Raw genomic sequence first — 23,724 nt, 5'->3', positions numbered from 1 at the left:
AATATGGTCATGCCCAAGGAAAGAACTAGCGACCCCTGGATTATTAATTTGATGCTCTCCCTTTCGCACTCTTTAAGTTGGTGAACTGAAGACAAAAAAAACTTGAAAAGTGTCTTACAACTATTAAAAAAAAACTCACAAAATTATCTCCTGTAAACACAGGTCACATTACAGGCCTGAAATTTTTTAAGAGAAACTGCAAAACATCATAAATTAACAAAAATAATTTATTCAATATTCAATCATACAAAATAATGTTTACGACTCAAATATACATAATTATATATTTTTGAAACCTTTTATTTAACAGTGCAAAATATGATGTTCTTTAACAATAAAATCAATGTATTTCAGACTTTAGTTTTATTCAACATTTCCACTCTTTTCATCTATCAACTTTACATAAACAGATTACATGACAGGTTTTATGTATTTCCAATCATTCCCTCATAAATGTGTAATGCACTAGTTCAGATTGGAATTTGGATCAGTTCATTTCTTGATGAAGGGATGTCAATATCAAAATACAAAACTAAAGAGATAACTGTTTGGTTAGACTGTGTGAAGTAGACTAGCCTGGCCTGTCACTACACTGGTTTAACATTTTGACAATATTTATAAGGACAATGCCAGCTGAAAACTAAATTGAAACAAATATAAAAATTTTGCCTATTGTATAATTCAATTAAAAATGAAAATGGAATCAACTATGGGCAAATTACAAATTTTGTTTTTCAAAGCATTCATAATTTCTATTTGTGGCTTTAACTTGAAATCAAGAATTGTATTTCTACACTCTACACAAGACATATTTACTGTATTTGAGTGTCCTTATTACTATTAGCGGTACCCTTACATATTTCAGAAGTTATTTACTGAACCGAACACTACATAATTAAAAATGTATGTTAAATTAATAACAATTAAACACATGTTACATTTTAATTTTTAAATGGCATATAAGAAATACCAATACTACTTTACTCATAACCTATATACATCTATACAAAATGGCTGAAACAAAAACTTAGAAAATTGGAAAAAGGCAAAAAAAAATTGGTATTAAACCATTGAATCAACTTAAACAATTATATACACACACAAAAGATACAGTCAGCAAAACAACAAGTTTGTTTCACAATCTTTAATTACGCCCTTGAAAGGTGTTTAAATCTTTGTGACATCAATTTGGCAATCTTAATTGGCGAATGAGAAAATATGTCATTTGCCAAGGAAAATGGAAAAAGAAAATCTTTGAAGGTAAGTACATGGAAATGGTTAAGGGAAACAAGAAAACTGGCCTTCTTAAACTCTTTTCAATATGTTGTCTTATTTGAGATGTTTCTTAGTAAAGTGTTTATGATATTATTCCACTGGGCCTTAGTAAGTTTCAAAACAAAATCTATTGAATTTGTATAAGAATAAAGAATGTTTTAAACTTAAATGTGCCAAGATGAACTGTTAAACTAATTATAGTCTTAAAGTATTTAATACATCAATCATTTATTTTAAAGGTTAAACATGAATTGGTTAGACTGACAAAAGTTCCTTTTATATACATGTACATATCAAAATAGCAAATGCCAACAATACAATTCTGCCAAAATAATTTACCAGTACATGTGATATCATACTGTTCCTACATCAGGAAAACAGAAAACAATTTAATGATTTGAAAGTAAATAAAACATACTGCATGACCATTTCCACTGTATACACATTTTATGTTTATAAATTGCACAAGTTTTTAGCCCTTATCCTGCAAAATGTTCATAAGAATTGAGTGGCACCAATATTTTATCACTCGTTAACTAGATGGTTGTTTTCCATAGATTTGGGTAAGGGCTTCTTCAACATTTAACGCTGCTAAACTGTCTAATGGCACATTTGTCTTCTCTTTTTTTCTACGCTTGCTCTGGAATAGACAATAGCATCTTAATGCGAGATATATCATATAATACATGGAAAAGAAGATATCAAAACATGAGAAATAAAATAAACTTCAAGAATGACTTATTGCAATACTGATGAAGCTTATTAAAGCCAAACATATTCGAATTAACTATGCTGGTTTGTGATCTTTATATCCTATTTATTCAAATACAGGCAGACCAGCTTTATAGCTAAGGAAACAATGTAAACTATACATTGCAAGCTTGGTTTGCTTAGGAGTGCCCATTCATATGCAGAAAATGTCCCACAACTTATGAAAATGTCCAAAATATTTGTATAAGTGAACTAGTAAATAAACAATATTTAACTGAGAAAAACAATCATACTTTACTAGTCTTACATGTAAAATGTGCAATTAAAACACATTGCTGAGGACTAAACTTCTATCAAAATGACTTTAAGAGAAGTTCAACCAACTGAACAAGATATAAAGAAAATATAACTTACTTCATGTCCATCTTCACCATCCTCTCTGTGACGCTTCTTAGATTTCTTCTTCTTTTTCTTGTGATGTTTATGTCTTTCTCCTTCCCCTTGATCCCCGGGTGAAACAAACTGCTCTCCAATATTTGTCATTTCATTACCACTGTGATGATGTCTGTGCTTACGTTTTTTCTTTTTTGACTTGGACTTTCTTTCTCCCTGCTCTGAATTAATATTTTCCACTTTGGATTGTTCATTAGAACTTTCAGGCTTGTCAAGTATTTGAGTCACAATATCTGAATGGTCTACTGAAACTTTACTGGTACAAGTATTTGATAAATCACTACCAGATTTTTCATTTAACAGTTCAACACTATGTCTATATTTCTCTAACTCCTCCATGGATTCATTAGAATCCTGATTTTCTGCTGCCCTATGAACTTCTACCAAAACTAACTGTTCATGTTCGATTTCAGGTTTTTGATCTGACAGACCCTGTGATTGATTACTATTTTGTTTTTCTGGTGAACAAGTTCCCTTACCTTGAATATCAACGATGTCACATGTATTTGAAATTTCTATACACCCAATCTTAGTATTGCCAGACCTGTCCATTGGTTCTTCATCATTATTATCTTGATTAAAGTCAACAGTATCAAGTTCATAATACTGATAGTCTGGCACATTTTGTTCTTCCCGTTGTTGGACATCTGAATGATCAAATTCAATACTTGCTACAGCCTTTTGTAACTCACTAGCACCCTGGCTGTTTTCATCCAAGATGAGTGAATCATTTTTAGTTAATCCTTCCTCATTCATGCTTTCAATAACAGAATTATTGTGCACTTCTTCATCAATAAATTTACCATCAGTCAAATTGTCCACATCTATGTTTTCAGATATTACCTCTTCATTTTCTTGAATATTCAATAAATTTTCCGTTTCTTTCTTCACTGATGTCTTTTCTTTAGATTTTTTATTATTTGATTTATTATTACTTTGTTCATTTAATTTATTACTTTCTGCAGAATTACTTCTTGTTTTTCGTTTATCACTTCTTGTAGTTCTCTTACTACTGTTTGCTTTAACACTGTTCAAACTTTTATCTGGATTGTTTTGCTTTAGTCTATCTATTATTTTATCGACTCTTTTAGCAGTATGTTTTCCTTTACCATCTGTCACATTCTGGACACTTTTTCCCTCTTTAACAGGTGATTTAAACAATTGTTTAGCATGTTCTTTCCTCTTTGGCGTTGTTGGTGATTTCAATGCATCATCAGCTTTACTGAATCGGTTCCGTGTATTTGGAGTAAGCATTCGGCGTCTCGAAGACAATGGGGACCTTTGCCACTCAGCCATAACATCTAGAGCATTGGCCCTATTTGGTGACTTCAAGTCATACTTAGAAAGCGATTTAGTGGGAGTAAGTCCAATTTTTTCAAATAATACCTCTTTACTATTTGTTTCATTTTCATCACATATTTTCATTGATTTACTTGGTGCTGATATTACAACGCCTGTTCCACTATCTTCATCAGTGGACTCTGATTCTATGACTAGTTGGACATGTTCATTTCCTTCTTTCTTTTCAATATTTTGCCCTTTCTTTTTACCTTTTAAATTCTCCCTATTCCTTATTACACTCAATGGAACATCATCATCAGAACTATCCGTATCACTTTCAGGTTTAGCATCATTCATTTTCTTGAAATAAAATGGTATCCCTGATTTACCAGATTTAGAGTCTGATTTTTTACCTTTAGGTGACTTATAACGCGAAGCAGGTATCTTAACCTTCAATTTTTCTTTTCCTTTGCTGTCCTTGGACTTTGGATGTTTTGAAGAATTGTCTACCTTTTTACATTTAACCTCTTCAATTTCAGCTTTTTTCTTATTACTTTCTTTCAGCTGGACATGTGTGTCTGAACTACATTTTATTTTAGTTTTAGAAGCAATCTCTTTTTTATCATTTATCTTTTCAATTGATTTATCTTCATTGGTACTCTCCATTGATTGTTCGGCCACCTCCTTAGTTTGCTGGTCAATGTGTTTCATCTTCTTTGGAGTTTCATTTGATACATTGTTTGACTGCCTTGGACTTTTCATTTGCACCTTTTTAGGGGTATTCTCCCTTGATTTGATATCTTTTGATGTCTCACATTTTTCATGATCATCTTTATTTTGTCCATCATTAACACTGCTATGTCTTAGTCCCGATGTTTCTTTCTCCTTTACACACAGTTCTTTATCACCCTTTTCCCTATCATCTGGCTTCTTGTTTGAACAGTCATCTTTTATATCAGTAACGTTAATATCGACTTTATCATTGTGTGTTTTAGGCATGTTCTGTACCAGTGTAATTGGTGTCGAATTAACGTAAACTCTATGACCTGGATTAATAACTTGATTTGCATGTAGAATTAAAACACTTGGGCTTTTGTCTTCAGTTTGAAATTTTGGATAAATCTTACGGTAATGAGCAATATCCGGATCGTCAACATTCGGACCAAAGTTTAATGCTCGAACAGTGGCCCCTTTATGTAAATTTGGAAATGGTGTAGCTGTATAAATCTCTGGATTCAAGTCAGCACTACCATCATGTACGCCACCAGACTGGCCAGATGACGGCGGAGTTGGACTGAATCGATCAGTTTCTTCATCTTTAGCAATTTCCTCTTTCTTTTTCCGCGCCCTGGTTTTTCGTTCCGAAACAGACCTCTTGGATGCTTTTGATTTTGTTTCATTGCTATTTCTCTTTTGAATTTGCTGGAGTACTTCTGAAGTTTTGCCAGCCTCTATTGCACTCATCAGCTGATGGGTTACTTGGTTCTCTGGAGCTATAGAATAATGTGTGGATTTGTCTAAACTTTCATTATAAACACTAATTGTTTTGGAACCATCGGCAGTGTCTACATTCTCGTCCATTCCAAGGACACTCAGATCAATTTGATCCTCACAGTTCAGTAGTGGAACGTTTATCACAGTTTTACCACCAGGTGACCGCAAGGTGATACTATCAGACTGTCTTTTTTCAGGTGTTCTACATGTACTTTGCAAGCCAGCAAATTTCATTGACAATGGAAATGTATTCAAATGAGTTAAAGGTTTTTCCAGTAGTCCTTTCACAGTTGCAAAAGATCCTGAAAGAAATTTTAAGTCATATGTAAAACTAAAATGGATGATTTTTGTTTGACAAATTGCGTTATTGATAACTACCATATATGGCAGTTACAAAATATTGGAAGACATTACAATAATATAAAACAATATGAACCAGAATTAGTCAACTGTAGCCCTACTGTGAAGTCATATATACCGGTACTCATCATTCCAAGTGTACAGCTTTTGTTTTAAAACAATACATGTACTATTTCTACCTGAGAATAATTGTTCTGAAATTCTGAAACACGGCAAAATTGTAAAATGTTGCAGGCTCGGTTTGATTGAGCCTGTTCATGGACAGTAATGGAAATTGCAAGTTACCGTCCAAGTCCCCTAGCACCGTCCACGCCCCCTAGCACCTGCTTAAGCAGAATTCAACATTTCAACACTAAAATGGTGAAATTTTGAATTTAGAAACATCCGCAGATGTGTTCCAACCTTGTTAAACCTTTTTTATTCAAATCAATGAGCCTATGCCTACATGTATACAGTGTAACTTCTGAATAAAATCTGGAAACTTCTGAATTCCTAATATTTTTCAGGGTCCCAAAATTTCTCCAATTTTCTATAAAATTAATACCTCTGAATTACGGGACTTCTAAAATCTGAACTATTTTCTGGTATAATTCTGGTTATACCAATTCAAATTTACTTCCAAAAAAAGTGTGAAGAAATATCATAATTGAGATTGTAAAACCTTCAAAATGTCAGTATCTTCCAATAAACAGTAACCATTTATCTTAACACCTATTAGAATCACAACCTGTCATTCAAGCATGTCAAACACTTGATTACATGAAATATACTAAAGAATCAATTGTGATACTTAATATTATGTTATTGTATCAACAAATTCATTGATAGTTGATGATAAAATTTAAAAAACTTATAAAATTTAAAATAGTTATTAACTTTTTAAATAGTTCTATAATTTTACCATTTTATGGATTTAATCAGCTTTATATATTTTTCATCCTGTCTTAAACAATTGATTTTTAATGTTTCTACTTGTTCAGATAATTCTAAACTTCTGATTTCCTGAAACTTTCAAATTCCCAAAATATTAGCTTGTCCCACGGGTGTTGTTTTCAGAAATTACACTGTATTAAGTAAGTACTTGATAGGGGGATTCAATATGTATAAATATAAATTTTTTTTAATTTTAGCTTAAATACCTGAAACATTCTTTCTCTTGACAGGTTCTCTTTTCCTTCTAGATCTACTAGCACCATTAGGTTGATTATTTTGCTTTGTCTCACTATTTGAAGGTGGGGGTAGACTAATACAACCTATTGTGTTCTCAATAGTTGTACATGGCTCTCTGGAAGATGGACTGTTCACATCTTGTTGAAGTAAATGCAAATACCCTTCCGTGCTATGTCCAAAATGGCCAGTTCCATTATTACTGTTAACATTTTTGTTACTCACTTCATTTGTTATTTGTGAATTAAAGTATAGTCCACTGTTACTGTTCAAATGATATTCATTTGAATGAGTAAGCAAGGGGCTATGAGGGTGAACATCTGCCTTAACCAGAGGGCTACAATGAACTGGAACATGAGAGTTTTTAACGGCACTGTGCTGAGAACGGATCGGTGACGAGAGGTGAAAATGGTCCGGATTTCCTGGTCCAGTTGGTGTTGAATGCATCACATGACTAATATTGGACTGTAACGGAGTGGCAGGATTACTGTATGGATCCCCTGCGTGACTCCCTGGTGAATTTGGTCCTCGTGGACTGGTTCCATTTACATACGTAGATAAATGCTGCTGGTTGTGAGGGGTAGGTGGATTGTTCACCTCACTGTAGTTAGAGTATGCTGGACTGAAAGGTTGCGTGGCTGTACTACTAGGGCTTATCTTGTCATTTATTCCTGTATTTTTTAATCCACCAAAGACACTAGATGAATGCACCGGGCTATTTGCAATCCCGCCTTCTCTTAGTATAGGTTTAAAACTAACTGGCACACCATTTCCACATGGAGTAGAAGTTGCATGAGTTTGAGGAGATCCATGTTGGGTGGAGAACAGATCTTGTGAACCAAGAGCCACATGATGAGGAGAACTATAAGCAAGTTCCTGCGTTTCATATCCTGCATCAGCATTAGACACACCAAAGTTCGCACACAAAATTTCTGCAAATATAAACATAAAAGAAAATAAATACTAAATCATAGCCTACCCTGACAATGTTAAATGACTACAATCGATTAACCCATTTTTCAAAATGACAAAAAAACATTCATTATTTTTAGGAAAAAATTCAAAATATATACTGACTGATCAGAGAACAATGCAGACCATGATCAGACAATATAGATGTCCAGACTGAACTTGGTCTGCAGCTCTAGAGGCATGAGTAGAATCTGTCCCTTCTAGCAGGCTTAAGAGTTAAATGGACATCTGTTTTCAATTAGAGAATTTATTTTTCCTTTTATGTTAATGATTGAAATATAACAAAATTAAGCAACATACGTAAAGTTTTACTTTCAGAAACTTGTCTCACACCTAAGAGAATAGTCAAGAATGAACAATGAAAAATTTATGTCTAATATTTGACAAATAGCACTAAATGTAGATTCTTAATTTTTTCATTTTCATTATGAGGGAACAAGGATGATGGCCATCCTTTGACAAACTCAATCAAACTGAACCTGAACTATGGACATTTTGGCCCTGTGACTTTAAAAGCTCTCACTCTGACCATGTTTCTTCTACAGACAATTGTATTTCAGCAGTAAAACATTACCATGATTGCTTCTCTCCAGTTCCTCAACCTCGGCCTCCATCAATGCTAACTCTTTCTCCTTCTCTTTCCTGAGGTATTCATTAAAAGTCTCCCTATCTGTGAACAAATCAAATTATTCAGTATGCTAAACCTACTTTATTAAGCCAATCATAAGATTTTCTGTATAATACCATATGACTGTACAAATATATTCCAGCATTTGTATTTATGATGTTTAAAATTTTGAACTTTCAATTTGCCACATGGCTTCACCAATAGGTGTTTCCTTTCAGTTGAGAACTAATCCGAATATGTTCCCATATAAGTAAAATACTAAACAGCTCTGTTACATATCTTTGGGTTTTACATTGCATCAACACTGTATAGGTCATTGTCATATGGCAACTTACGAGCATTATTGGTGGAGGAAAACCTTATGTGTACATCAATGCATTATTAGAGGTATAAGCCAGCACCAGAGTAGAACCACTGTCATTTAGTCAGCTAGTGGGATAGCTTCATTATCTGAAAAAATCCAAAGTCCCAGTAAAGGATTCGAACTTACAGCAGTTAGGGACAAGTGCTTTGAATATCACTCAGTCATGGATTGACAGTAGATCAGTAAATTGAATGTTTTAACTTAAATATTAATCTTTTTTTTTTTTTTTTTTTTTTTAGAATTTTTTCAATAAATTCTAATCTAGTAAAATATACCCTAGACAGTGTTTATAAACCATTTACCTGTTCCAAACAATTTGAAAAGTGATGAATATGCTGGGTCACTCATATCTATGTTATCACTCAACATCTCCGAGTGGAAATTGTGATCCTGAAATTAATATATTGACTTTAAACCTTTTCCACATTAAATATTTACAAAGTACTTGTCCAGCTTGCAATCTGGACAAAACCATTTAATTTTTTATTTTTAGGTGAAACTTTAAAATATGTACAGACTGAAAAGCCAACAATGCATACCATGAATAAAACATTTCATTTTACTAGATTTCACATAATGCTTGATTGGCTGTAGGGTATTTGGACTAGTGTACTTAATCAAATAGTAATATTGAGAAATTACTGTGCAAATTCAAATGAGAACAAGTCTTGGAATTCCAGTTATCTATTTTTATTTCTGTCGGTTTATTTTCATTATCCATAAACATGCCAGCCTTTTGAAACTCTCTAATTGGGGATGGTGAACGAAACTCGGACGACTCAGACTGCATATTTCAGGTCCCATCATAGGCAATACAAAAACAGTTGCTTCAGTATAAAAACTTATTACCTGAAACTAGTTAATTTTTACAAATTCATTATGGTTCATAATCCTTCGTACCCTGAAACTTAAATAAGACATATTTCAGCACATACCAGGCCGAGTATTTCCTCCAATGATTGTGATGCTGTAACTGTTTCGTGATCATATGAATGATTGTTAGGAACAGGAGATATCTGATCACCTGGTCGTGTGTCAGACTTATTCTCTTTACCGCTGTTAGCCAACTTTATCTGACCTGTAGAAAGTAATATTTAATATGTGTAATTTAGTATATTTAACAATCCTGTATGATAATATGTTCCATGTTTCAATAATTACAGGTTATGAGGTAGTTCTTCATGGTTAATTTTTAATTTCATAGTTCAACTAAAGTTTTAAAACAATCAACAAAGATGTTAATTTCATAGTTCAACTAAAGTTTTAGAACAATCTTATCAACAAAGATGTTAATTTCATAGTTCAACTAAAGTTTTAGAACAATCAACAAAGATTTACTTCATTCTATTGCTTATACATAAATTAAGGAGTTTTTAACTAAGACTTCTTCTTTATGTACTGAGCATATAATAACTAAAATTGTAAAGCAATGTGGAATAAACAAGCCTGGATGAATACAAATGGTTATTACTTATAAACATTACTGATAATGATGTCAAGATGGATATGAATATAAATTTGGGGAAAAAATATTTTTTTTTGTATTAACCATAACCCAGTCTCCACTTTTAGTTTAAACATATTTATTTTAAATTGATTGCGAAACAAGTTCTTGCAACTTATACAATGTATTAATCACTGTCGGGACTGCTTCCTAGAACCCACCAATACTGGTGTCGTATGAAGAAACATGTTTGTGACCCAATTAGGGCTCGAGCCCATGATCCCTGGGTTGACAGACAGATACCTAAACCACTAAGCCACCGCTCCAAATTTGAGATTATTCATTACCAATTTTAGAGATATTTTTGAGACAAAATTTGAAATTGGTTATCAAACAACATAAAAACACAGACAGGCTGCACAGATGTGCAGACTAACCTTGCTCTATTCTGGTGACAAAGTCGAATCTTTTTTGGCACCAGCAGGGTCAAGGTAAATACAGTAAAGAAAGTGCTATACTTACTATGTACAAGATTACAAGTCTCAGCTAATTTCTCATGTAACCGATGATCTGCCAGAATTTTCTCAAATATCTGAAAATATTAATAATGCTAATGCAGGTAAATGTCCTTAACTAATATAAGTGAGCAACAGTGCATTAAGACATTCTTATATCAATACTGGAAATTGATTTTTTAAAAAAAGTCCAATTATTTTTTGCCAAATATTAACTTGAGTTGAAATAAGTCTACAAGACGCCAATGTTCTCGCATTCTATGTTTTGTCACCTCCTGTGACACACAGACAAGGGCATTCTATATGCCTACATCCCCCACACCTCTTGTGCTAGCATGAAAAAAACCCACTGAATACTAGAGGTGTAACGATTCATCGCGATCTGCCCTGTCCTCGATGTATGCATCGTAAAGAAATAACAAATTCCAATATATTGCGATGTATCGATATAGCGGGGAAGTATCGCAATACACTAACAATATCTTCCAGGTAAATAAGGACAAACGTATTTTTTTAAAGACTGAAGAAAGAAAAATAGCTCGGATGAAAACAATGAACAAGCGCGACTATTATCATATCATCGTTGTCATCTCGTTTCCCCATATCCGCAATCATTTAACGGTAACTAACCAAGTTTTATCAATTGCATATAAATGGGCTGGTGTTCTTTGAACTTGTTCATAATAAAAAAAATAATAAGAGATCTATGCGTTTTCAAGAAAAAAAACAACCTACAAACATGAATTTGTAATTTTATTTAGTCGCACTTGATGTCGGATTAAAATAGTGATGATGACAACATTCCCATGTGATATTCGTCACGTATTTATACTTTCATTTCCGTTGACATCATTTTCCCGTAAAATAACAACAAAACAAACAAACAGAAAACATGTAGACTGCAAAATATTTAGAAGGGGAAACTATAGTTAATCCTCCCTGGTCATATAATTCACGAGTTTTGGGATTATTGTAGTTTTTGGGGAACCAACAGACAGCGTTGTATAATGTGGAAGACCGGACGAGGAGTGTTTGCAAAATTTGCAAACTCAAAATAAAATACGAAAAATTGAGAGTGAAACTGATAAACTGTTATTTACACAGTTGTTGACCTAATTGTAAATCACTTGTTACTATTTTTTCACAAGAAAAATCTTTAGTAGTGTATTGTAAGACTGAAATTGTTAAACTGCCTTATTTACAGAAGTGGACTTTAGTGTTAGAATAGTAGATATCAATTTGCTGTTATGGTATAATTAACAATACCTTTTATCCTTAAGTAATCAGAAAAGTAAATTGTTGAAAGATCAAAATCGGAAACCAAGTGATAACAACAAGTTAAAGAGTTTATTTTTTTGCTATTGTAATAGTTTTATATTATATTCGTAATTATGCTGTAAGCAAATGGCCAAATTTTTATATACGAAGTCTGAAAGTCAGTATCGTGATATGTATCGCACCGCAACATAAGAATCGCAATATGCATCGCAATTCTTCAAAGTAGGCAATACATATCGTGAATCGCATCGTTTTGAAAAACAAATATCGTGACAGAAAAATGCACAGCCCTACTGAATACAGTCTTAATACAAAGTATACAGTTGCGGCATATACCTATGTATTAACACTATGTTTTCTTTTATCAAATTCATCAAAAGTAATTTCACTTAAATAAGTTTAAATAATTAGACTCACTGGATTCACGCTGCCTGGATCAACTGACTTGACTGATACAACACTGACTGGCGACACTTCACTGGTTCTCTTCCTAGGTGTCTTTGGTCTGAAAACAATCAAAAATGGTGTAATGACAGTCATTTATAAATAATTCACAAAGTTATATATATATTTCTTCTTACAGTGATTTCTTGGCATAAAATACATGCCAAATATATGAAGTATAATTTATAAACTGTTAATTATTTCCAAAGTTAGAGATTTACAAAATTTCAAGCTGAGTTATGATAACCAACTGGCTTAGCAATAATTACTAGTTAGTACAAATAATTTTGATTTGATCGTGGTGAAAGCTATAAGCTTATTGAAACACTCTTGAATCCGTTCCTGGAACCAACCAGTACAAAGCAATGAATGTAAAGTTTCTTGCTCAAGGAAACAACTGCTTGCCCCTGACAAGGTTTGAACTAGTCTACCATGGTCAGCAATCCTTAGATTACTTGTCAGACGTGTTAACCGCTTGGCCACACTGCCACAAATCACAAATGTACAAATACTAACTTTTTTCTACGAGGAGATCTGACTGTGTGTTGATCTGAACTTTGCAGGAGTTTCATTGGGGTGTTAATACTTTTATCTCTTGATTCAGGTGAGGTCTTCTTCGGTGTGACATGCAATGGCAACTGAGAAACAGGCTGCTGGTTAGAACCTGTAAAAGAAACAAAGTTTACTATTATTCGTGTCTGTTCAATAGCTTCATTGGAAAGAACTGTTAACATATCCTGAGTAATTGAATTGAAATTAATTGAAATTACAAAGTAATAACAAAGAATCAAATTGAGAGAAAGTTGAATCGTTAACGCCTACAGTAGCAACCTACAAATTTCAGCATCAAAATAGAAAAGTTAAAAAGAATTACAACACTGATGTCCCAGTTAAACATAGTTGCTATAGCAAATAAAACAAAATAGCTTTAGGAAGTGAAAATATATCTGTGAAAAGTTACAATAAATTGCCATGGAAAGTAGGACATACCATGCTCTATAGTACCAGCACCTGGTGTGATTTCCGGAGTATTAGATCTTAATGTATCTGTTGACACAGAAGATTTACTTGTAGTACCACCATAACTAGCTTCATCTGTGTTTGTAGGCAGTTGTGCTGTTGTCTTAACATCATTAAGTTTGGCACTGTTCTCATGCACTGACAGTGATGTAATAGGATTTTTATTTTCTAAACCTGATCTTCCAAAATTTTCATTGGCATTGCAATGTTTTTCATCCATTACAGACTCATCATTTTTCTTTAACCATGCTATACATCTCTCATTAGCATCACTGTTAGATGTTGGTTCTAAAACTGTTTTAACAAATGTTGTCTCAGACATATCCTTTACTGTTGCTGAATTGGCCTCATCATCTTCAGCTGTGTTTATATTCTGCTTAGACGTTTCTTTAGTTTTTCTATGTTTCGGTTCTGCTTCCTCATTCTCTTTAGCACTCTGATCTTTTAAGTTGTTTTTATCAACATTCTCTTCATTACTGTTTTCACCAATGTTGGTAATATTTTCAGACTGTTCTACATCCTTCTGAATTGTTTTGTCTTCGAGACCACAAGGCCTTGTGCTTTCTTCAGTTCTTGCAGTACTTCTAACACATTTTTTCTTTGTAACATTTTGCTCTTGTGCTCCAGTAACATGTTCTGAATCATTTGTTTTAGCATTTTCAACCTTTCTGAGTGGACTTGGAGTGTCAGCTTTTCCTGCTGATTTTGAAGTATGAAGGGGCGATTTTTTAGGCGTGATCTCATTACAACTCCCTGGCTTTAAATCTTCAAAAACTGCTTTATCTGGAGTTCTGCTGTCATAATTTTGTTTTTCTGTAATAACTTGAGCATTTGATGTAGTACTGTTTCTAGGAGACTTAAACCTTAGTCTTGATGACTTGGGGGTACATGGAGATCTCCTGCTTTTCAGTACTTGAGGTGATTTCTTTCCATTACTTCTAGACCTAGCCTTCGTTTTTCGACCACTGTTGGTCACATCATTATCACAAATCAATGTTTCATCAACAGTATCATCAGAACTGGGTGTCTCTACAAAATTGTTTCCTCCAACTGTACTATTTTCTAAAAACATGAAAATATTTTTTCTATATATCTGTCAGAAACTTAGAAATGATTGTGAAAATGGCAGAGAAATTTCACAAATAAATGTAAGAAATTCATATCTTTGAACTTGATAATCAAAACCAGGAAGTAATTTTAACTAACAAATCTATATTAACCTAAAAAAAAAAGCTTTAGTCCTACATTTAATCTATGAATAACAATTAATGTTTAAATATATTTGAGACACATGAAACAACTTACCACTTGAATATTTTTGATGACCCCATTCTTCTAAGATTTTGCACAGATTTAACTGTGTAACTTTTCTCAATGATCTACCTGCCTTCTCCAAGTTGTAGATTTCTTTCAAGTATGAGCATTCTTTTAGAAAACAGTTGTATGTTTTACTATAGCTACTCTCTTTTAAATAACCTAAAAATATTAAAAATAGAATTAAAATTTGAAGATCACACATCTATTTTGTACAATACATTCAAAGCTCCACCTTTATAGAATATGGGAAGCATACATTTCAACTATAAATACATATCTTTGTTTTTATTTATTATTTTTAGCTCACCTGTCACAAAGTGACAGGGTGAGCTTTTGTGATCGCTTTTCGTCCGGCGTCCGGCCGTCCGTAAACTTTAACTTTAAATGACATCTCCTCATAAACCACAAGGCCAATTTCATCCAAACTTCACAGGAATGTTCCTTTGGTGGTCACCTTTAAAAATTGTTCAAAGAATTTAATTCCATGCAGAACTCTGGTTGCCATGGCAACCGAAAGAAAAAAACTTTAAATATCTTCTTTTAAAAAACCCTAAGAGCTAGAGCTTAGATATTTGGCATGAAACATCTTCTAGTGAGTGTCTACCAAGTTTGTTCAAATAAAAGCCCTAGGGTCAAAATTGGCCCTGCACCAGGGGGTCATTGATTTTCCCTATATGCATATAGTAAAAACTTAAAAAATCTTCTTTTAAAGAACCCAAAGAGCTAGAGCGGAGATATTTAGCATGAAACATGTTCTAATGAGTGTCTACCAAGTTTGTTCAAATAAAAGCCCTGGGGTCAAAATTGGCCCCGCCCCAGGGGGTCATTGATTTTCCCTATATGCATATAGTAAAATCTTAAAAAATCTTCTTTTAAAGAACTCAAAGAGCTAGAGCTAAGATATTTAGCATCAAACATGTTCTAATAGGTGTCTACCTAGTTTGTTCAAATAAAAGCCCTGGGGTCAAAATTGGCCCCGCCCCGGGGGTCATTAATTTTCCTTATATGTGTATAGCAAAAACTTAAAAAATCTTCTTTGAAAAAACCCAAATAGCTAGAGTTTAGATATTAAGCATGAAACATCTTCTAGTGAGTGTCTACAAAGTTTGTTCAAATAATAGACCTGGGGTCAAAATTGGCCCCGCCCCGGGGGTCATTGATTTTCCTTATATGTGTATAGCAAAAACTTAAAATTTTCTTTGAAAAAACCCAAATAGCTAGAGTTTAGATATTAAGCATGAAACATCTTCTAGTGAGTGTCTACAAAGTTTGTTCAAATAAAAGCCCTGGGGTCAAAACTGGCTCGCCCCAGGGGGTCATTGATTTTCCCTATATGCATATAGTAAAATCTTAAAAAATCTTCTTTTAAAGAACTCAAAGAGCTAGCGCTAAGATATTTAGCATCAAACATGTTCTAATAGGTGTCTACCTAGTTTTTTCAAATAAAAGCCCTGGGATCAAAATTGGCCCTGCCCCGGGGGGTCATTAATTTTCCTTATATGTGTATAGCAAAAACTTAAAAAATCTTCTCTGAAAAAACCCAAATAGCTAGAGTTTAGATATTAAGCATGAAACATCTTCTAGTGAGTGTCTACAAAGTTTGCTCAAATAAAAGCCCTGGGGACAAAATTGGCCCCGCCCCGGGGGTCATTGATTTTCCTTATATGTGTATAGCAAAAACTTAAAATTTTCTTTGAAAAAACCCAAATAGCTAGAGTTTAGATATTAAGCATGAAACATCTTCTAGTAAGTGTCTACAAAGTTTGTTCAAATAAAAGCCCTGGGGTCAAAACTGGCTCGCCCCCAGGGGTGTCATTGTTTTTAACTATATGTGTATAGTAAAAACTTAGAAAAATCTTCTTTTAATAAGCCCAATGAGCTTGAGCTTAGATGTTTAGCATGAAACATCTTCTTATGGGTGTCTACCAAGTTTGTTCAAATAAAAGCCCTGGGGTCAAAATTTGCCCCGCCCCAGGGGGTCATTGATTTTCCCTATATGCATATAGTAAAAACTTAAAAAATCTTCTTTTAAAGAACTCAAAGAGCTAGCGCTAAGATATTTAGCATCAAACATGTTCTTATAGGTGTCTACCAAGTTTGTTCAAATAAAAGCCCTGGGATCAAAATTGGCCCTGCCCCGGGGGGTCATTGATTTTCCTTATATGTGTATAGCAAAAACTTAAAAAATCTTCTTTGAAAAAACCCAAATAGCTAGAGTTTAGATATTAAGCATGAAACATTTTCTAGTGAGTGTCTACAAAGTTTGTTCAAATAAAAGCCCTGGGGACAAAATTGGCCCCGCCACGGGGGGTCATTGATTTTCCTTATATGTGTATAGCAAAAACTTAAAATCTTCTTTTAATAAGCCCAATGAGCTTGAGCTTAGATGTTTAGCATGAAACATCTTCTTATGGGTGTCTACCAAGTTTGTTCAAATAAAAGCCCTGGGGTAAAAACTGGCCCCGCCCCAGGTGTGTCATTGTTTTTAACTATATGTGTAAATGTATATGTGGGGGTGGGGGGGAGGGGTGGGGCTATATACAGGTGAGCGACCTCAGGGCCATCATGGCCCTGTGGCCCTCTTGTTTTATATATATCTTTTTACTCATGCATGTTCTTTAACTATAAGATTGTGGACAGCAACCGAACAAGACATGACAAAGGGCTTGCGGTTGCATAAATTTCTACAGACACTTGGGTCATACTTACAGCACCTTGCTCGGCCTCCGTCAACTCTTGAGTAAACTCATAACATTTCAAGATGATTCAAACATATCACAATCATAGACTAAGTTTGATTCAACTTCCAAATACATGTATAATTTTTTAAAAAAAAGTCCTGTTTATCATAAAGTTTAAAAAAGTAAAGATTGCCAACTAAATATTATAAACACACCTCCCCCCATATATTTTAATGTGAACATTCTGTTTGTTACTTTTATCATTTAAAAGTATCAATCGACAGGCTATTGAAATCCGTTTCAGATAGAATAAAAAAAGTTTTTATATTGTGGACAAATCATTTCTCAAATCTCTAAGCGTTAAAGAGGTCTTTTAATATCAACAGAAAAATATCTTCATAGAAATTCTTCATAAAATTTATATATACACATTAATCTTGATTTAACACTTCTGTCAAATTTGTCGAAAATTAATCAATTATGAAAGCTCTATTTCCATCTTTGAAAAGCACTTGTAACTATCTTGCCTCCAAGAGCAAATAGAAAATTGTGATAAGGAAGTTTGATGTAATATGAAAGTAGGCATAACCTATGCACAGGGAAGTCAGGTAAAGTAATTTTCACCTCGTTATAAAGGTGTCATTCTGTATTTAATAGCCAGCTTCTGTTTTCAATCGGAACACCTCGGCCAAAAAGCAGCGGCACGAAATACCCAAATATAGCACTATTTTTTGTTTGTTTGTATCAAATATAGATTATAATGAGAAATAAATATTTATAAAATAATATGACTAAGCCTGTTATAATTTTTATACATTCTATTGATATGGGCAGTTAAGATGTTGTAAGAAAATAAAGTTGTGACATTTGCTTAATATCTACCACTATTGGTTCTTAATGAATATACTTGCAATTTTAAATCAAGATATGATATTTGTTGTCTACACTTACATTTTTAAGGTACAATTTTGTTGAAATTTCATATCATAATACAAGTGTCCATGTTATTTTTTTTAATTAATAGCTTTAATGGAGTATATACTGTATTTTGGTTCAAAACACAATGATAGGAAAATGAATATAATATTGGGTATGTTTGATTATATCTTAGTGAAAGTGTTTATTGTATTCATGATTAAAGCAGTGTTTTTTTTCCTTATATAACTGATACCGGAAAACGGCACCGTTCCCAAAAGAAAATAGACAGCAAATTCATGACTGATAAATTCAGCAAAATAACACTGAATATTTCCTAAAAAATCGGCAAATTTAAAGGTAAACCAAGCAGTGATGGATCAGGGTTGTCATTAACATTTTTTGCAGAAGGTTTGTTTTGAACTTGAAGCGGTCATTTCTGTCTTAATCATGCAAAACAAAGAGTGTTTTCTTAATTTTGAGGCGGCCCATATTGCATTTGAGACAGGCATTTTGGCCTCCTGCCGCCTCTTAATGACAACCCTGTGGATGCTTCCATATTGGTAAGCACACTGTAAAGCAGCACTTTATTAGTATAAAAAGTACTATAGTATAATTATGCAATATTTGGGTATTTCGTGCTGCCGCCAAAAAGTTGCAAGGTTTCCGTTAGACAGTGAGTATGTCATTGAGTTACATTTAAAATGAAAGCGCCCAACTAGAAATGACAATATCACTGGAATGTATAGAAATTGATACGGGGAAGCCAAAGGTAGGGACCGCTAAGCCATGAAATTTTCAGTGTTGGTTTAGTTCGGCGCCGGCATTTTCAATGATAATGGGCGGGTAATTCCTATAACGAACAATTGCAACTTTTCAGATTCATAATATTCATCAGGTATTCCAAGTGAACATGAAAACGATGAATGAAATACAAAATGTAAATGGAAAACATGACCATTTTTTAAACCAACTTTCCCATTCATTGGCTTTGCCTAATTTCATATTTTAATCCTTTTAAAAAGTAAAAGTTGACATCCCTGTCAACTTGTTTCCTTGTAATTAACTTGATGCAGGATGAGCAGAAAATGTTGCCTCGACAATGGATCTAGAAGCTACTTGTCCTGCATAGAAGATACTTTACGATGTCTGCCATAAAACACAATGTTACAGTGATTTTTTTACCTCTGCCTCCTGCGTCCAAAACGCAATGAATTTGCTATGGACGCAAAGTTTCAAATAATGTGCATCTTTTGGACCCATGCATTTTCTGAGTAGGAAGTCCTATCTGGCAGGAATTTGGTAATAAAATTGTGTTCAAGTTACCAGTATGTCAATCTAATGACAGTAAAGGTTTTTGCTAATATTTTTTCCGTTAAAAGCTTATCGTATACATGTAAACATTTTATTTGTGTAGCACTTGATTGGAATGTCAACTTAAACAGAATATATTACAGTAATTTGACCAACTCAATGAGAAATTTCCAATATCGCTCCTGAAATTTTTTAAATACGTTGCTGTTCGGAGATTTTTTTGTAAATTTACTTTAATACTATCAATAGTAACTATATGATAATAGCTCAGCCATTTCAGAGTTTGAAACTGCGAGTCGCTGGTTTTTGGAGGGCATATTGTTGACATCAAGAGCATTTACTTGATTACACTGCACTTAAAAAATCGGCATATCAAATCAAGATGTTTTTAGAAGTTCAACTTTTGGTTTGAATATATCACTGGCAAGTGTACCATTTACATAAACAAATATGAAAATAACAGTTTGACAATGCAACAACAAATTGATAGTTCTGAATCATACAAATAAATGAGCGGTATGCCTAAAATACGTTAGATTTTTGACGCAAGTGACTTTATAAATTCGAATTGTACCGATTTAATAGAATCTAGATTTATAAGGAAGTATAATGTGTTATACGGGCAAGTCAAAGACCCAGAGACCGGGCCCCCGAAGCGGGTCCGGGCTTTGGCTTGCCCGGCTATAGACTACATGTGTACATTTAAAATAAAATCAAATAAAAAACATTAAAAAAATATATAGAATTCTATACCTATCAATGAAATTTTCAGTGTCAGTTCTAGTCGGACGCTGCCATTTACAATGTAACTCAATGATAATAGGCGGGGTATTCCGATAACGGAACAAATCTCACTTTTCGGATCAATAATAATCGTCGAGTGTTCCGAGTGAAAACGGAAGCGGTGCATGTAATACCGAATGACACCTTTAAAACGGAAAGAATGAAAGGAATTTTTTTAACTACTTCCCCGTTTATAGGCTTTGCCTAATTTCATATTACTATAGATCAGTGTTGCATCTAGAATTTCAAAATTATAGGGGATTGTCCCCCACTCAACTGAAAAATGTGGGGGATTTGAAAACAATGTGGGGGACATACACTTACCTTACAATACGACATACCGAAAAAATTCATTTATTTTACGTTCAGGCATTTTTGACAGCTAAAGTCCGCTCAACAACGGAAATTGAAAAATAAAATATTGACGAATACTACAATACACACACGAGATGACCCAGTCGGCTGCTACACAAATTCAGTACGTATTTTAGTCATTACAAAGAGTGAAAACAAACATGGCTGAAGCGTAGCATTCAAGATATGATGAAGATAAACGGAATTAAGTTAAAAAGATCATCAAATGCACGACTTGGCACGCATTGATTTAAATAAAATATGCGCAAATCGCGCGACCTAGATGCAACACTGTATAAAAATGATAAGCATAAAAATATTAAGGAAAACTAAGTTTTAATTTATATCAAACTAAAATAAGAATCTAAACTGATAATTATGATGGCTGATTTGTGCCATTTGCGATTTCGCCCCGCGCCCCCGCCATATTAATTTGTTTATTCTCGACTTTTTGCTTGGCAGAGTCGCGGAACGAAAACACGCTTATTAGCGGGGGCCCGGGGCGAAGTTTTATTTCATTAAACTTCGCCCAAAGCCCCCGCTGTTTTATTTCTTAATTCTAGCTCCTCGCCCTCTCTGGGCAAAGTTTTATTTGTTATATTTCGCCGCCCGCCCCTGCTAATGAGCGTGTTTTCGCTCCCCAACCCCGCCATTTAAACTTGTTAATTCTCGACTTTTCGCTTTGTGGGGTTGTGGGACGAAAACACACTAATAAGCGGGGGCGCAGGGTGAAGTTTAATAAAATAGAACTTCGCCCCGCGCTTTGCCTTTTTATTTCTTAATTCTCGCTTCTCGCCCTTGCAGGGCGAAGTTTGATTTATTAAATTTTCGCCACACGCACCCGCTAGTTAGGCTTAGCGTGATTTCGCTCAGCGACCCCGCCATTTTAACTTGTTTATTCTCAACTTTTCGCTTGGCAGGTTCCGAGACAAAAACACAAATCATCCACCATAGAAAAATTATTGAAATCAAAGTCATTATTTTTCTTCATTACATTGTTAATACGGGGAAGTCAAAGACCAGGATTTTTATCGAAAAGTGAGAATTTATTACATTTGTTGATCTTTTTCCTTCTTTGTCTATGTAAAATTTTCCCCCTTCCTCTCAAAAAATAGGGGTGATTTCTCAAAAAAAAAGGGGTGAATCCCCCCATCGCCCCTCCTAGAATAGACACTGTTTTTTAACTTCTCCGTCCATAGGCTTTATACCATTCATATCACACAAGCAATCGTAAGCCTTGTAGCATGGACTTGTCGGTTAAATTTTGGGACTCATAAGATTTATAGCCCAGCGAGTCATAGGACCCACACTGATGAATTTGTAAAAATATCACTGTTACTTTTATGTTGGGTCCTGGTCATTTAGACTTGAGAATCTGCCAATAACTAATTTTAGCTTAATAATCTTCTAAAATATTGTTTCTCCTCTAAGTGCTCCGCCTGGTCAGTATCAAAGACAAACCCTAGATTCTATACACAGAAAATTATCATGATTATGTTTGGAACAAAAAAAAAACTGTCAACAATATCGCGAATATTTAGCATCTGACTAGCTACCCACCAAGAACTATTCTTGCAACATCGGAAGGCATGAAATACAAATCGCCCATCTTCTATTAGTAAGTTTAATTTTCTTCAGATAGGAATAAAGATTAAATTCTAGGATTTTTTTTAGACTTTAACAGCTTGGAGAAATGGCGGGCATTTTGACGCTTTCTGACATTTAACATTTGATTGAAATATTTACATTGAAGAATATATTCCAATTTTCTTGACTTTAGTTAACCAAAACATCCGTTTAAACCAAAAAGACTTTAGAAAAACGAAACGAACCGCTGTATTACGGTAATAGGACATTTTGGACCATATGGACATTTCGGACCAGATTTTAGGACATTTCGGACCATGTGTTGGGACCCATGTGTTGGGCATTTCGGATCATGTGTTAGACACTTGGGACCAGTGTTTTGGACATTTCGGACAAATATATTTTGCCGTGAAATTGTTACTCATTTTATAATGTAGTCTAATCAAATTTAATATATTTTTATAAAATTAAATCAAAAATCTGGAAACAAAGTGATCCCTCGGAAGCATTAATCACAACAAAATTACAAGAGAATTGCAGACTCGGTGTGATTGAGTCTTTACATGAGGGATTATGAATAAGTGCAACATCCCTCACGCCCCCTAGCACCGGCTTGAGCGGTACTCAATCCTCAACACTTAATTAATAGTGCTGGCATCAAATTGATTTAAGCCATAAAACTTCTAATTCTATATGGTCAGCAAATTTTACGCCCTTTACATTCAGGCGAGAAAATGCTGACCAGTTAAACATACAGTAGAAACTGCTGACCAGTTAGATATATAGGGAAAATGTAGTCTCAATATTTCGACGGCAAGACAGACCGATTTTATAATCTGATATTTCATAGATGTCTGTCATAGATGCGAAGGGCGACCATCGTCTATATAAAAAAGCCCTAAAGCGCACAATTTGTTGGGCTAGGGAAAATGCTGACCAGTTAGATATATATAAAGAAAATAATTATATTTTGCTGTGAAATTGTTACCCGTTTTATAATGCAATCAAATTTAATATATTTTATAAAATCATGTCGACATTTATTTAAGTAAAAACACTGCTGAACAATTTGATATTAATTCAAATTGATTTAAGCCGTAAAACTCTTCTTATTCCATATGGTCAGCAAATTAAATAACGCTCTTTACATTCAGGCGAGAAAATGCTGACCAGTTAAAGGGGCTACACTGAGGTCTGACAGGTAATTTGGTGTCCAAAAAAAATGTAAACAAATTTCTTCACAAATCACAATATTATGACTAAAATAACAATAACTTACACTTTAACCAACCCTCTAACAACAATTATGCTAGAAAATGCATTTTCACATTAGCTTTTGATGCAAAAATTAAAGTTTGGTTTCCCAG

General features: G+C 33.9%; 1 protein-coding gene across 1 annotated transcript; it reads right to left on the bottom strand.

Annotated features, from left to right (window-relative positions):
- Positions 1 to 209: 209 nt before the first annotated feature.
- On the bottom strand, positions 210 to 22,440 carry LOC132719229 (uncharacterized). Its single transcript, XM_060702985.1, has 12 exons — positions 22,331 to 22,440; positions 14,712 to 14,882; positions 13,377 to 14,468; positions 12,903 to 13,050; positions 12,360 to 12,447; positions 10,672 to 10,741; positions 9,641 to 9,783; positions 9,008 to 9,095; positions 8,288 to 8,383; positions 6,714 to 7,673; positions 2,401 to 5,516; positions 210 to 1,915 (listed from the first exon to the last, which is right to left on the bottom strand). Exons 1-12 carry the CDS (start codon positions 22,377 to 22,379, stop codon positions 1,808 to 1,810), a joined length of 6,129 nt encoding a protein of 2,042 aa, XP_060558968.1. The 5' UTR covers positions 22,380 to 22,440; the 3' UTR covers positions 210 to 1,807.
- Between the last annotated feature and the right edge of the window lie 1,284 nt (positions 22,441 to 23,724).

The sequence above is a fragment of the Ruditapes philippinarum genome, unplaced genomic scaffold (genome assembly GCF_026571515.1).
Source record: "Ruditapes philippinarum isolate M1 unplaced genomic scaffold, ASM2657151v2 ctg69_1_1_1_1, whole genome shotgun sequence".
Classification (NCBI taxonomy): Eukaryota; Metazoa; Mollusca; class Bivalvia; order Venerida; family Veneridae; genus Ruditapes; species Ruditapes philippinarum.
This window is presented reverse-complemented; position numbering and strand designations above follow the sequence as displayed.